The sequence below is a fragment of the Papio anubis genome, chromosome 6 (genome assembly GCF_008728515.1).
Source record: "Papio anubis isolate 15944 chromosome 6, Panubis1.0, whole genome shotgun sequence".
NCBI lineage: Eukaryota > Metazoa > Chordata > Mammalia > Primates > Cercopithecidae > Papio > Papio anubis.
Window position 1 is genome coordinate 151,484,958 of NC_044981.1, and position 12,738 is coordinate 151,497,695.

At 46.4% G+C, this 12,738-nt stretch overlaps 1 protein-coding gene and 1 non-coding gene across 2 annotated transcripts; one reads left to right on the forward strand and one right to left on the reverse strand.

The window, feature by feature from the left end:
- Positions 1-7,519: 7,519 nt before the first annotated feature.
- On the reverse strand, positions 7,520-8,332 carry LOC101004536 (histone H3.3-like). Its single transcript, XM_009206263.3, has one exon. It carries the CDS (start codon positions 8,249-8,251, stop codon positions 7,841-7,843), a length of 411 nt encoding a protein of 136 aa, XP_009204527.1. The 5' UTR covers positions 8,252-8,332; the 3' UTR covers positions 7,520-7,840.
- A 2,212-nt stretch (positions 8,333-10,544) lies between these two features.
- LOC116275601 lies at positions 10,545-10,645 on the forward strand. Its single transcript, XR_004184716.1, has one exon. It is a non-coding gene; the product is annotated as a small nucleolar RNA U13 (small nucleolar RNA).
- Positions 10,646-12,738: the final 2,093 nt, after the last annotated feature.

A 12,738-nucleotide genomic window follows, 5' to 3' on the forward strand; every position in this document is an offset into this window, starting at 1 on the left:
GCTCACTGCAGCCTTGACATTTTGGGCTCAAGCCATCCTCCCACCCCAGGCTCCCAAGTAGCTAGGACTACAAGTGTGTGCCACCACACTCGGCTAATTTTTTCTTTTTTTTTTTTTTTTTTGTAGAGACAAGGTCTTACTGTGTTGCCCAGGCTGTAGCCTTAGGTAAAGTGCCTTCAAAGGCTCGTTTTAGCTTTGTAATTGTATGAAAAGTTGATATTCTACTCCCTAAGATATCCATCTTTGTCTTCAGATAAAAATTATTTTCCCAAGTCATCAAGTTGTGCCATATTACCCAGCCTGTAGCTTGTAGTGTCCCTGACACACCCTTGCATGAGGCAGGGAGCCCGTGTGCCCTGTGTGAGAAGCACAGAGTGAAGATGTTGTCTATATCGTACATGGAAAAGGTAACATTAGCCCCCATTAATGTGGATTCTCTCATCTGATTTCCTTTTTTCACCCAGCAAAGTGCCCAGTGACTGAGAATGAGACAGAAGATGAGGGTGTTTGATGATAAGGAAGAGGAAAGCCATCAGAGCCACCTGGAAGTAGAGGTCTGCTCAGGTCGGCCTGCTTAACCAAGATGGCCGCCAGTGGGAGTAGGAAGGATGAAGACATTGCACACATTTGGGGGAAGAACCCAAAGCTGGCATGAGAGGAGTCCTTTCCAGGGCTGTTCAAGGCAACGCGATGCAGGTGGATATGACTGTAGATGGGTGTAAAGACTTACCATTCACTCCTCCAAACTTCCGTTGTATACTTATTATGGGCTAGGCCCTGTGCCTAGCTCCAGAAATTCAAAAAGAGACGATATCCACAGTCTAGTAAGGACGAAGACCCATAAAAATAGTTGCAATAAGCTCTCTCAGAAGCACAGTTGTTAGCAAAGTAGTAACATCTAGCTCAGAATGGGGGCGCGCAGGGGAGGCTTCCTGGAAGCCTGACTCTCTTAAAGACAAATGGAAGTAGATTACATAGTGCTTAGTAAGGGCCTACCGCTCCTTGCCTTTGGATTTGTTTCCTTCTGATTTCTAGCCCCTGTTGGGGTTACCTCATGCTTTCAATACAGAAGACATAAACAAATGGGTCTCAATGAAGAAAAACCAAGAGTACACACACAAGAATCTCAGTCGCTCTCTGTCTCTCTGTTTCTCTCCTCTCTCGCTCGCCCTCTCTCTCCTCTCCCCAGACCCCATTAACAGTGTATATAGGTACACCATGTATTCTGATTAGTGGCCACTAAATAGAGGAGATGGTAGATAATAGCATTCAGGGACGGAGGAGGGTTTTAGCAGGTTGTTGGCTCCAGTGTCTCGATTAGGATATGGTCTGAAATATATTCATATTCATATTCATATTCTCATAAAGTATGAGAATAAAAGAATTGCTAGGAAGAAGCTTGGAATAACAATAACTCCTTACTACCTCTCAATAACAGCTAGTGGGAGGTTTTCTGCTATTTACAAATCCATTGTCATTTTTCCACTTACTAGCCAGGCTGTTTCGCTTGAATCATCATGCAATACGTACATTCATGATGGAAGGTATATACTAGCAGTTGCCTGGTGTTCTGGTTGTTTTGTTCTGGATAGTTTTCCTTTAGTTAATTATCAAATGCTTACTATGTAATAATCAATGAGTAGCTAATTGGAAGCGAGAGAGAATGAAGCGGGTATTATTCAGATAGTGTTTTTAATGAAAAGCATAGACATAGTCCTGTGGGGAAATATCACTAAATAGCAAGAGATTTCATCTTTTTTTTTTCTTTGGTGTGTGTTTACAAAGGATTCATTTAAGCCACTCATAAACTAAATCCAGGTATGTGAATCCTTTCATTTTTTTTTAGACTCCTCCCAAGGGGTAAACATTGGAAGACACCAGGAGGGAAGCCAAGCCTCTAGAGATTGCTCAGGAACCCCAACCACCCCAATGGAGCCAGAAGGTCTGTCAATTCCCAGAGAGGGAGGAAATGGTAAGCAAATGGCAGCAGTTGCCTAGAGAATTCAGGAATGAATAACAATGCTTTCTGGTAAATTAACCATATTACATTGTGCAGAGGAAAGTGATAGGAAAACCCTGTTAAAAATCGAATAATAATTTGCCCACCTCATTTATGCAAAATGCATAATTTTCCTACTTCAGTGGACTTTAGTTTGATTTAAAAGATGAGCAGCTCTAGGACTTTTCACCAAAGCATAATTTGTAAGATAATTGGGAAGGGGAAGAGAAATCAGACAGTAATCAGCACAATCTTTCCTAAGCCACTTCACCTTCCTCCTCTCACCTGCAAATTTGGGAAAATATTTGTTTACCCTTTCCTGAAGTTCTCTAAATGAAAGTGCAAAGCATTAATCATTGTCATTGCTACCACTAAACCATGACCTCACCATGAGAGGGGGGAAAGCAATGCTTCATTCTATTCAGTATTTTTCTGCTCTAATTCAAATAAGTACTTGTTTTGAATAGTGGGGGGAAAATGGAAATGTAGCAAAGCTATAGTTAAAACAGCAAGCCGAGAACAAAAGCAACATGCATGCAGGCAAAGGAGACCTTGGAAGACACACAGATAAAACAAAAAGCTGTGCTTGGCTGGGATTCTGTTTCAGAATCAAATGCAAAATGGAGAATATTGTTCCAGTTGTAAAGGTTTTGCAATCTACAATCAGTCGGAAGGAAAAGATATCATGTAATCCACCTTGACAGTCAGAAGCTGCTCTGTTGCTGTGAATTGTGATATTTGTTCATGACTAATGTAGATTTTCAGACCCAGAATGGTTGAAGGTGGGCAGGAATTTGTAGGTGTACCAGATACCCTTCACTTCAACAGGGCACAGCCATGTCAGCTGAGGTTCATATCTCTTCCTCTCCTCCTTTTCCCTACTCCTCTCCCCTTGCTCCCCAATCTCATTAGAATCATGACATTTTTACTTATATATTCATTAATTCTCTTCACCCCCATCTCTCCACAAAAGATCATTATCTACTTATTAAACTCAGCCCTTACACAGTGTCTCATGCCTGTAATCTCAGCTATTTGGAAGGCTGAGGCGGAAGGATGGCTTGAGGTCAGGGGTTCGAGAACAGCCTGGGTGACATAGCCAGATGTCTCTAAAAAAAATTAAAATCGAAAATGTAGTAGGGCATGGTGGCACACAACTATAGTTCCAGCTGCTCAGGAGACTGAGGTGAGAGGGGATCACTTGAGCCCTGGAGGTCAAGGCTGCAGCAGTGAGCTATGATTATGCCATTGCTCCAGCCTGGGCAAGAAAGCAAGACCCTGTCTCTGGAAAAAAAAAAAATTTTTTTTTTAAATAAATTCAGCCCTTAGAGTTCTACCTTTCAGGGCAAACCTGTTTCCTTTGTTGGACTAATTCCTGTCTCTTCTACAAACTTGCTGGTCCCATGACACTGAACTTTGAACCCCACAAATCTCAACACTTCTTATCTATTGGGTGCCCATTCTAGTTAAGCAAAAGGACCTTCCCTAATCCTAATACTCCTCCCCACTTCTTCCATCTCTATCCCCAACCACTGCTACTGGCTGAAGATTTATTAGATACTAGTTTTGTACCTATGCCTCCTGCCACTTGCTATAAATCGCCTTTATGCAAATCGAAAAGGCTACCCTGCCTCAAGACACTTTGCTGCCATCTGCCAGGAAATTGTTGTAATAAATATGCAAAAGGATAATGACTAGAATGTGAATGTTGCCCCCTAGAATTGTGCAGTACGCAACTGGCACAACTATATGTGACAACCCTGTTGTTTGAAATCACCTGAACTCTCCTGGAACCCTGTGTAAAAATCACAACCACCATAGGTCAGTCTTGCCTTTTCATGACAGTTTGCCATTTCAAAATCTAAATCTTCCACCACGGTCAGAGATTGCTGAGGGGCAGTTTCCAGGAGAGACAGAGTCCCCACACAGCAGTCAGTACCTATGAGATTAGAGGGCTCTTCCAGCATTCCGCCCAAGCTTTGACCTGCTACCTGGCAGATACAACCCACACCACACTTGGTTGATTTTCAGGAAGCATCCAAGTTAGAAAGCTGGTAAGGCTGAATGTTGGGGTGCAGGGGGAGGTGGACCTAGCTTACATTCAGGTCAGCCATTACCCCTCTCTGGCTTTGGCGGCTTCATTTCTTGTTGATTGCCCCATCTGTTCCCCTCCCTCCTTCCCATTCAGCACGACCTGCACGCACTGGTCATCTCTCACTACATAACAAACCACTCCAAAACTTAGTAGCAGAAATAGAAACAGTCATTTGTTTTGATCACGAATCTGCAATCTGAGCAGGACTCATTGAGGCCAGCCCACCCCTGTTCCATGCGGCCTCAGCTAGGGCAGCTGGGGTGTGGCTGGAGGAGCTGCTGTCACGATGGCTCTCGCATTTCACAATGGCTCTTCATCAACACGCTGCTACGCTGATGCCCGCTGTTGACCTCAGGAGTTCAGCTGGGGCTACTGATAGGGGCTTTGGTTCCTCTCCACTTGGGCTCCCATGTGTGCGTGGACTTGCTCACACGGTGGTGCCTATGTTGAACTACCCCAGCTGACTCATCATTAAGTAGAGACAAGCTGGACCCACCCAGCTCTGCCCAAATTTCAAATTTCTGAACAAAGCAGATGACTGTGGCTTTAAGCCATTAAGGCTTGGGATAGTTTACTTTGTAGCAATCAATCACTAGAATGTATACTCCATGCTAAATGTTGCATGAATCCATTCCCACATCTTTCTAGGGTGCCTCCTGGTGCTGCAGAGTCTAGGAAGCTAAAAACTACACTGCCTAGAGTCTCTTTTCATTAGGATCATGATTGTGAGTTAAGCTACACCAATTAGACATATGTGCCCAAAGCTTGGAAGGCAGAGGCCAATGTCTTGCAGCTTTTGGCTACTTTCTGCCGCAAAGCAAGATCATAGAGCTACTGGTAGCCACTCTCCAGCTTCATGGGCATCAAGAATCTTGTGGACGTGGCAGTGGCTAGGTTCCTCTGCCTAGCAAATGCGGTGGTGGCAGTAATTCATGCTGTTCCTGGCTTTCTGACCACTTTCTGGCCTTGTCTTGTAGCCATGGTGTTCTTGCAGTCAACAGTCCCAATGGCAGCTTCCTGAGTCCTCCTTCCTGATTGTGGCAGAGTGACAGCTCCCCTGGCAGATTGATTTTACCACATTATGGGAGCCATCCTTGGAGGCCCAGCCTAGAGCCCTGTCTTCCAGCCCTTCCAACAAGTTTGCAATTCTTCATGTTATATTCTTTTTTGGTTAAAACCCCTCACGTGGTTTCTATTTCCCACACAGAACCTTGTAACAGATATCCACGTGATCCCAAAGTTTTGTCTCTTCTCAGTCTTTCTTTTGTTCTTGCTTGTTTGTTTTCTCTCATTTAATCATTCCTTTAATAAATATTTATGGAATGTCTACTACGTGCCAGGCACTGCACTAGACCCTGGAGAAAAATCGATGAACTAAACAGACATGGCCTCGCTCTCATAAGACGAGGCAGAGCAAAGACCATGAGGCAGCAAAAGACAACCCCTGGGTCCAGTCGGCCCCTGCTTGTTTTTGTATATAACGTTTCCTTGGAACACAGCACACTCATTCATTTGTGTCTTGTCCATAGCTGGTTTTGCCCAACAATGGTAAAGTCGAGTAGTTGCAACAGAGACTGTGTGACCTACAACGCCGAAAATACTTACTGGCCCTTTTCAGAAAAAGGTTGCCAGCTCCTGTATTAGATATTTAAAACGCCAAGTCATACTCCTGGAGTTCCCCACAGCCAATCAATTGCTCTTTCTGTCAATTCTGCAGACACCAGGGGTCCCCAACCCTTGGGCCACGGACTGGTACCAATCCGTGTCCTGTTAGGAACTGGGCTGCACAGCAGGAGGTGAGCGGCGGGTGGGTGAGCATTACCGCCTGAGCTCCACCTCCTGTCAGATTAGCAGTGACATTAGATTCTCACAGGAGGCTGAACCCTATTATGAACTGTGCGTGTGAGGGATCTAGGTTGAGGGCTCCTTATGAAAAGCTAATGCCTGATGATCTGAGGTGGAATGGTTTCATCCCGAAACCCTTCCTCCACCCCCATGCCCACCCCAGGCCATGGAAAAATTGTCTTCCACGAAACTGGTGCTGGTGCCAAAAAGGTTGGGGACAGCTGGCAACACCATAGCATCATGCACGGTGCTAAGCACTTCATGAGAATCCTCTCAGTTAATTCTCACAACAACCTTTGTGATTCATTATTATTATCTCTGTTCTACAGACAAAGAGACTGAGATTTAGAGAGATTTGGGCTTAGGTGACTAAGAGGATGATGATACGGAAGAGGAATAGAAAAGAGGCAGAAGATGACAAGCTCAGTCCGAACTCACACCTCCTGCAGCGAGGCACACGAGGCCATCCCGGTAGATTTCCTGGTTGGTGTGGATTTCAAGTCTGGACAGCTTCTAAGTTCAAATCACAATTCTACCATTGACTAACTAGCTGTGTGACTTTGGGGAGGTTATTTCACTTTCCCTCCTGGCCTCTTTTATTTTTAATTTATTATTATTATTATTATTATTATTATTTTGAGATGGAGTTTCGCTCTTGTTGCCCAGGCTGGAGTGCAATGGCATGTTCTCAGCTCACTGCAACCTCTGCCTCCCCGGTTCGAGTGATTCTCCTGCCTCAGCCTCCCGAGTAGCTGGGATTATAGGCACACACCACCACGCCTGGCTAATTTTTTGTATTTTTAGTAAAGACGGTGTTTCACTATGTTGGCCAGGTTGGTCTCGAGCTCCTGATCTCAGGCGATCCACCCATCTCGGCCTCTCAAAGTGCTGGGATTACAGGCTTGAGCCACCACGCCTGGGCTATTTATTAATTTTTTAAAGAGACAGGGTTGCTGTGTCACCCAGGGTGGAATAAAGTGGTACAATCATAGCTCATCACTGTAACCTCTAACTCCTGGGCTCAAACCGTCCTTCCACCTCAGCCTCTCTGGGGCTAGGACTACAGGCATGCACCATCACACCCAGTGAACTCTGTGTGTGTGTGTGTGTGTGTGTGTGTGTTTTCCAGGCAGGTCTCAAACTTCTGGACTCAAGTAATCCTCCCACCTGAACCTCCCAAAGCACTGAGATTACAGTTTTCTCATAAATAAAATGGGCTCTTGTGAAAACTAGGAAAAGTAATATGCAAATAGTATCTAGCATCATAGGGGCCAGGTATACAGTAGATACATGTGCCAAGTATATGGCACATGGTAGATGTTTTGATACGTGTAGGCAACTTCCCCTTCCCCTTCAGTCTTTTTTTTTTTTTATAGTTTAATGTATTTTAATAGCAAGCTTACAGGAACAGCACAGAAGACAGACAACATTAAAAACATGTGCTTGCATGTAGGACAACTCAGTTAGAAAAGTATAGTGAATGGATGGAATCTACTGTATGATAAAAATGCTACAAACACCATTTAGTTGCCGTCAATAAGAAATTTACTTGTTTTAAAAAAATTCACATGCTGGCATTGTCCAGAAAAATTTAACAGGTTTATTTATAATTATTATAAAGTTGAACCGCTGAAACTTGTTCACTGAAACATTTTAACTTGCATTAATGCTTTACGCCTCTGCATTTATATTAAAAATTCACACACAAATGAAAATGGAAAAACTGCCAATACCTGATTTCTGTCCCCTATTTTTCCACTCGCAATCATATACTTAGGTACCTTTTGACCCCATGGAAAAAAAATATCTAACGTTCAGAACTACCAATAACAGGAAGAAGAGAATTTTTTTTTTTTTTTTTTTTTTTTTGAGAATGAAATGTTTCCCATCATAGTGGATTCTTAAGCACGTTCTCCACATATGCGGCGTGCTAGCTGGATGTCTTTTGGCATAATTGTTACACGTTTGGCATGGATAGCACACAGGTGGGTGTCTTCAAAAAGGCCAACCAGATAGGCCTCACTTGCCTCCTGCAAAGCACCAATAGCTGCGCTCTGGAAGCGCAGATCTGTTTTAAAGTCCTGAGCAATTTCTCGCACCAGACGCTGGAAGGGAAGTTTGCGAATCAGAAGTTCAGTGGACTTCTGATAACGTCTAATTTCACGGAGTGCCACAGTACCAGGCCTGTAACGATGAGGTTTCTTCACCCCTCCAGTAGAGGGCGCACTCTTGCGAGCGGCTTTTGTAACCAGTTGCTTCCTGGGTGCTTTACCACCGGTCGATTTGCGGGCAGTCTGCTTTGTAGGAGCCATGGTACAGAGACCTCCTCACTTACCCCCCTTCTCCTTCGGCTGGAGCTCGGCGAGCGAGAGGCGGCGCTGGCGTTGGAGAGCGACGGCTTCCCCTTCAGTCTTATCCTTCACATGGTAGAAAGTAATCTTCCAGAAGTACAGCCTCAATTATGTTATTTTCCTCCTCAAAAAAAGTGATAGTTCCCGCTGACTATCTGTAGTAGAAGGAGACCTCTTTGGAGGACCTGCCCAGCCATGCCTCTTTCTTTCAACTTCCACACACACTATCCCTTCTATTGAAGGGTGAGCCCAGTAGGTTATGTTTTCACTGTATAACACCCCTACCCTGCCCCCCAACCAGAACAGCTGATATTCGAGGGGTAGACACCTGACCAGGGGACAGACAGTCCATTGGCCACTGGCTAATCAAATTGTCTCTGTCGAGTTGGAACCAAGAATCAAGAGACTGTGGTGACAAATGCTTGGCCTACAGGTTGGCTTGAGTCAGGGCCAGAGTTGCCCTATGGGGGATCAGAGGACACAGCGTGCAGAGAGAAGCAGTGGCAAGAAACTGTGGGCCACCAGAGAGAGTGACTGGGAATAGCTACTGTCCACACTCTAGCATCTGGAGGTCCAATCATGCTGCCCCGCACCATTTCTGTGAGATTCCTCTGAAGCACTGTGTATCAGCTCTTTACTTGAGCAAATCCGAGGGAGTCTGGCCCACTACAGTCTGGCTCCACCGTCTGGCCAGGCTCATCTGTCCCATCACCTCCACCATCACCCTTGCCTTATCTCCTGGCCACGCTGAGTTACCCACAACTCTGCAAGCATGCTCTGCACTACTCCATTCTTTCCTCCTACCTGGATTGTTCTTTTTCCCTCTCTCCTCCTCTTAAAAGCTTATCCACTCTTTGAGACCCAACTCATATGCCTAGCGATGGCCACCCTCGGAGAACTCCCCACTCCTGGCTCTGGTCTTTTGAAGGCAGTCCCTGCACAGCACTGCGGGCTGTGGCTGTTAGTATATATACGTCCTTGAGTTTTGCTTCTTGCCACTAAGCTCAGTGAGGGTAGGAACCTGGCACACATTAGGGCCGATATATGACACTGAATTGAATCCAAGGATTGGAATCCTGAAACACAAGCTGAGTTTCTTCCGTAAAGAGGATTGTGCCAGTAGAAGGCAGTGCTCGTTAAAATGGAAATGCGTTTAGAGAATACTTCAGATTAAAGGGATGAGATCAAAGGGCACATTTTTGGCCAGGAGTTCTGAGTCTTAGAGACCCAAATAAATTGTAGACTTTTTATTTCCTGAACTGACTGGAACCGTAACACTGGATTTGGTGCTGTAATATAAAACTTTCTGGAACTTTTAGCCTGATGGGAAGGCTCTTTGCTGTTAAGTGTTAGGATTGCTTCTGTCTAAAATTAAAGCACTCACGCCTATTGCTGAAACTGGCTAGTACACCCAGAAGGCCTGATTTAGACTTCCGCGGTTGATCAGGGAACCGGCAAAGCCCTACCTTAGCTGGAGTTACAGACATACCCTGCTTCAGACTTATCAGGAGAGGGAGTGTCTGTATTACATGTGGACACACGTCCATTCTGGTTCGAGATCCTATGGCCCACGTCAAGAATAGAAAGCAGCTGCTCATGCAGACGGTGCGTGAAACATTAGCTGCGTTTTGCAAACATGTAAGAATTTCCCAGTAAGAATCTCGACTGCAGATGTGGGCCTGGCAGCCCCTCCTGGGCCTTGTGCCTGGGGCTCAGCCCTGGGGATGCTGTTCAAGCTGCACTTCCAGCCTGGCTCTGTACCAAGGAGCTGGTTTTGAGGTTCTAGGTCACAAGGTGAATCAAGCCCTTGCCCCTTATCCCAGGGAGGGAAACTCCTAACAGCTGAAACAAAGTCTGCTTTCTCACACTGACCTCTGACCAAGCTTTCTGAACAAACCCCAACCAGGTTAATCTAAAATCACCATTCTCAAATTTGCCTGTGCATGATCTAAGAGAATCTTTCAGCCCAGGCTGGAGTGCAATGGCATGATCTCGGCTCACTGCAACCTCTGCCTCCCATGTTCAAGTGATTCTCCTGCTTTAGCCTCCCGACTAGCTGGGATTACAGGCAAACGCCACCAGGCCCAACTAATTTTTGTATTTTTAGTAGAGATGGGGTTTTTCCATGTTGGCCAGGCTGGTCTCGAACTTCTGACCTCAGGTGATCCTCCCGTCTTAGGCTCCCAAAGTGCTGGGATTACAGGCACGAGCCACCACACCTGGACTAAGATAATCTTTTAAAATGCAGGCTTTGATCCTTCAGTTCTTAAACATGACAATTGGATGTTTATGCCTATGTGTGAGATGTGTCACCCTTGAACCTTGTTACCATGTCTGCACATTACCTGTCTGACATGAAAAAAAAAAAAAGAAGAAGAAAAATGCAGGTTTCCCAGACTTACTGAATAAGCTTTCTCAGGCAGAAGGTCATGAATTTGTCATTGAACATGTCTTAGTCCATTCGGCTGCTATAACAAAAATACCATAGACTGGGTGGCTTATAAACAACAGAATTTTTTGTTGTTGTTTTTATCTTTGTTTTGTTTTGTTTTTTTGAAGCAGAGTCTCACTTGGTCACCCAGGCTAGAGTGCAGTGGAGCAATCTCAGCTCACTGCAACCTCCGTCTCCCAGGTTCAAGCAATTCTCCTGCCTCAGCCTCCCCAGTAGCTGGGATTACAGGCATGTGCCACCACACCTGGCTAATTTTTTGTATTTTTAGTAGGGACGGGGTTTCACCATATTGGCCGGGCTGGTCTTGAACTCCTAACCTCAGATGATCCACCCACCTCAGCCTCCCAAAGTGCTGGGATTACAGGTGTGAGCCACCACGCCTGGCCTGTTTTTACCTTTTTAGAGATGGGGTCTCTCTGTGTTGCCCAGGCTGGTCTCAAACTCCTGGCCTAAAGTGATCCCCCTGCCTCAGCCTCACAAGTAGCTGGGATTATAGGTGTGAGCCATCATACCCAGCTAGAAATTTATTTCTTACAGCTCTGGAGGCTGGGCAGTCCAAGATCAAGGCACCAGCAGGTTTGGTGTCTGTTGTGGGCCTGCTTCCTGGTTCAGAGATGGTGGCTTCTTTCTGTGTCCTCACCTGGTGGAGGGGAACAGGGAGCTCTCTGGGGTCTCTTTCATAGGGGCTCTGCTCCCATTTGCAAGGGCTCTGCTCTCATGACCTAATCACCTCCCAAAGTCCCCACCTCCTAATACCGTCACATGGGGGGTTAGGATTCCAACTATGAATTTGGGGGAATAGAGCATTCAGTCATGTATGCCCTTTTCTCCTCTCCTTTGCCTCCTGCTGGAAACTTCTGGCCACAGAACAATTGCATGGCATACTTCGGGTTCCTTTTCAGTCCCTCTTGCCCCAGCCCCAGTGGCCTAGCCATGGAAGGCTCCTGCCTTCAACTCTGATCTGGACATCCCTGTCAACTGTCTCATAGTCTGCCCCTGCTGGCGAGGAGGGACACAGAAGGGAGCTGGTGAGCAGACACGCCAGGGCATGGCTGCAGATCCTCCCCTCTAGGCAGGGCAGCAGGGCAGCCTCGGCATGGGGCCTTCAGCTGCTGGAGAAGCAACCAGGCAGGTCAGGCGGACTTGGCATGACTCAACTGTTGTGAAAGCCAAGTCCCTGATCCAACAGGGACTTGTGATCTGTGAGGAGTGTCCTGGGAACAGCCATGAAGCTGGGCTGGGGATCTGGGGACCTGACTCCCATCACATGGGTGAGTATGCCCAGCTCACAGCCCGTCTCCTACTTGATTTGAGGCTGCAGGGCCTGGGCCTTCACACCAGCATTTCAAGGAGGTGCCACACTGTTGGGTTTGATGAGCCTGGCCTCCAGCAGAGAGTCTCAGCGGATCACAGACTTACAGGGCACAAGGGACCGTTTTTCAGGGCAAGCCCCTGGTTTTATAGATGAAGCTGTTCCGAAAATATACTGAAAACTTCCACTAGCTTTATTCCTGTCCCCTACCTCATCCTTGTCAGAATGTCTCCATGTGGAATGGTGGCCAGTGCCCTCTCCCTAGGCTGGCCACACTTCAGGATGCCCCACCTCGATTCTCATGCCCTCTTTTGATAAATGCAACTATCTCAAGTACCTCCTCTTACCCTTCCAAGATTCAGATAAACTCCCCCAGGGGTGGGATCGGACCAGGGTGAGATGGCGATGCCCTGTAGAAGGCATCCTAGACATTAACAGGAACTTTTCCCAGCCGCTGAATGGAGTCTCGCTCTGTCACCCAGGCTGGAGTGCAGTGGCGCGATCTCGGCTCACTGCAACCTCCGCCTCCTGGATTCAAGCAATTCTCCTGCCTCAGCCTCCCGAGTAGCTGGGACCACAGGCACCCGCCACCATGCCCAGCTAATTTTTTGTAATTTTAGTAGAGTTGGGGTTTCACCATGTTAGCCAGGATGGTCTCCATCCCCTGACTTCGTGAGCTGCCTG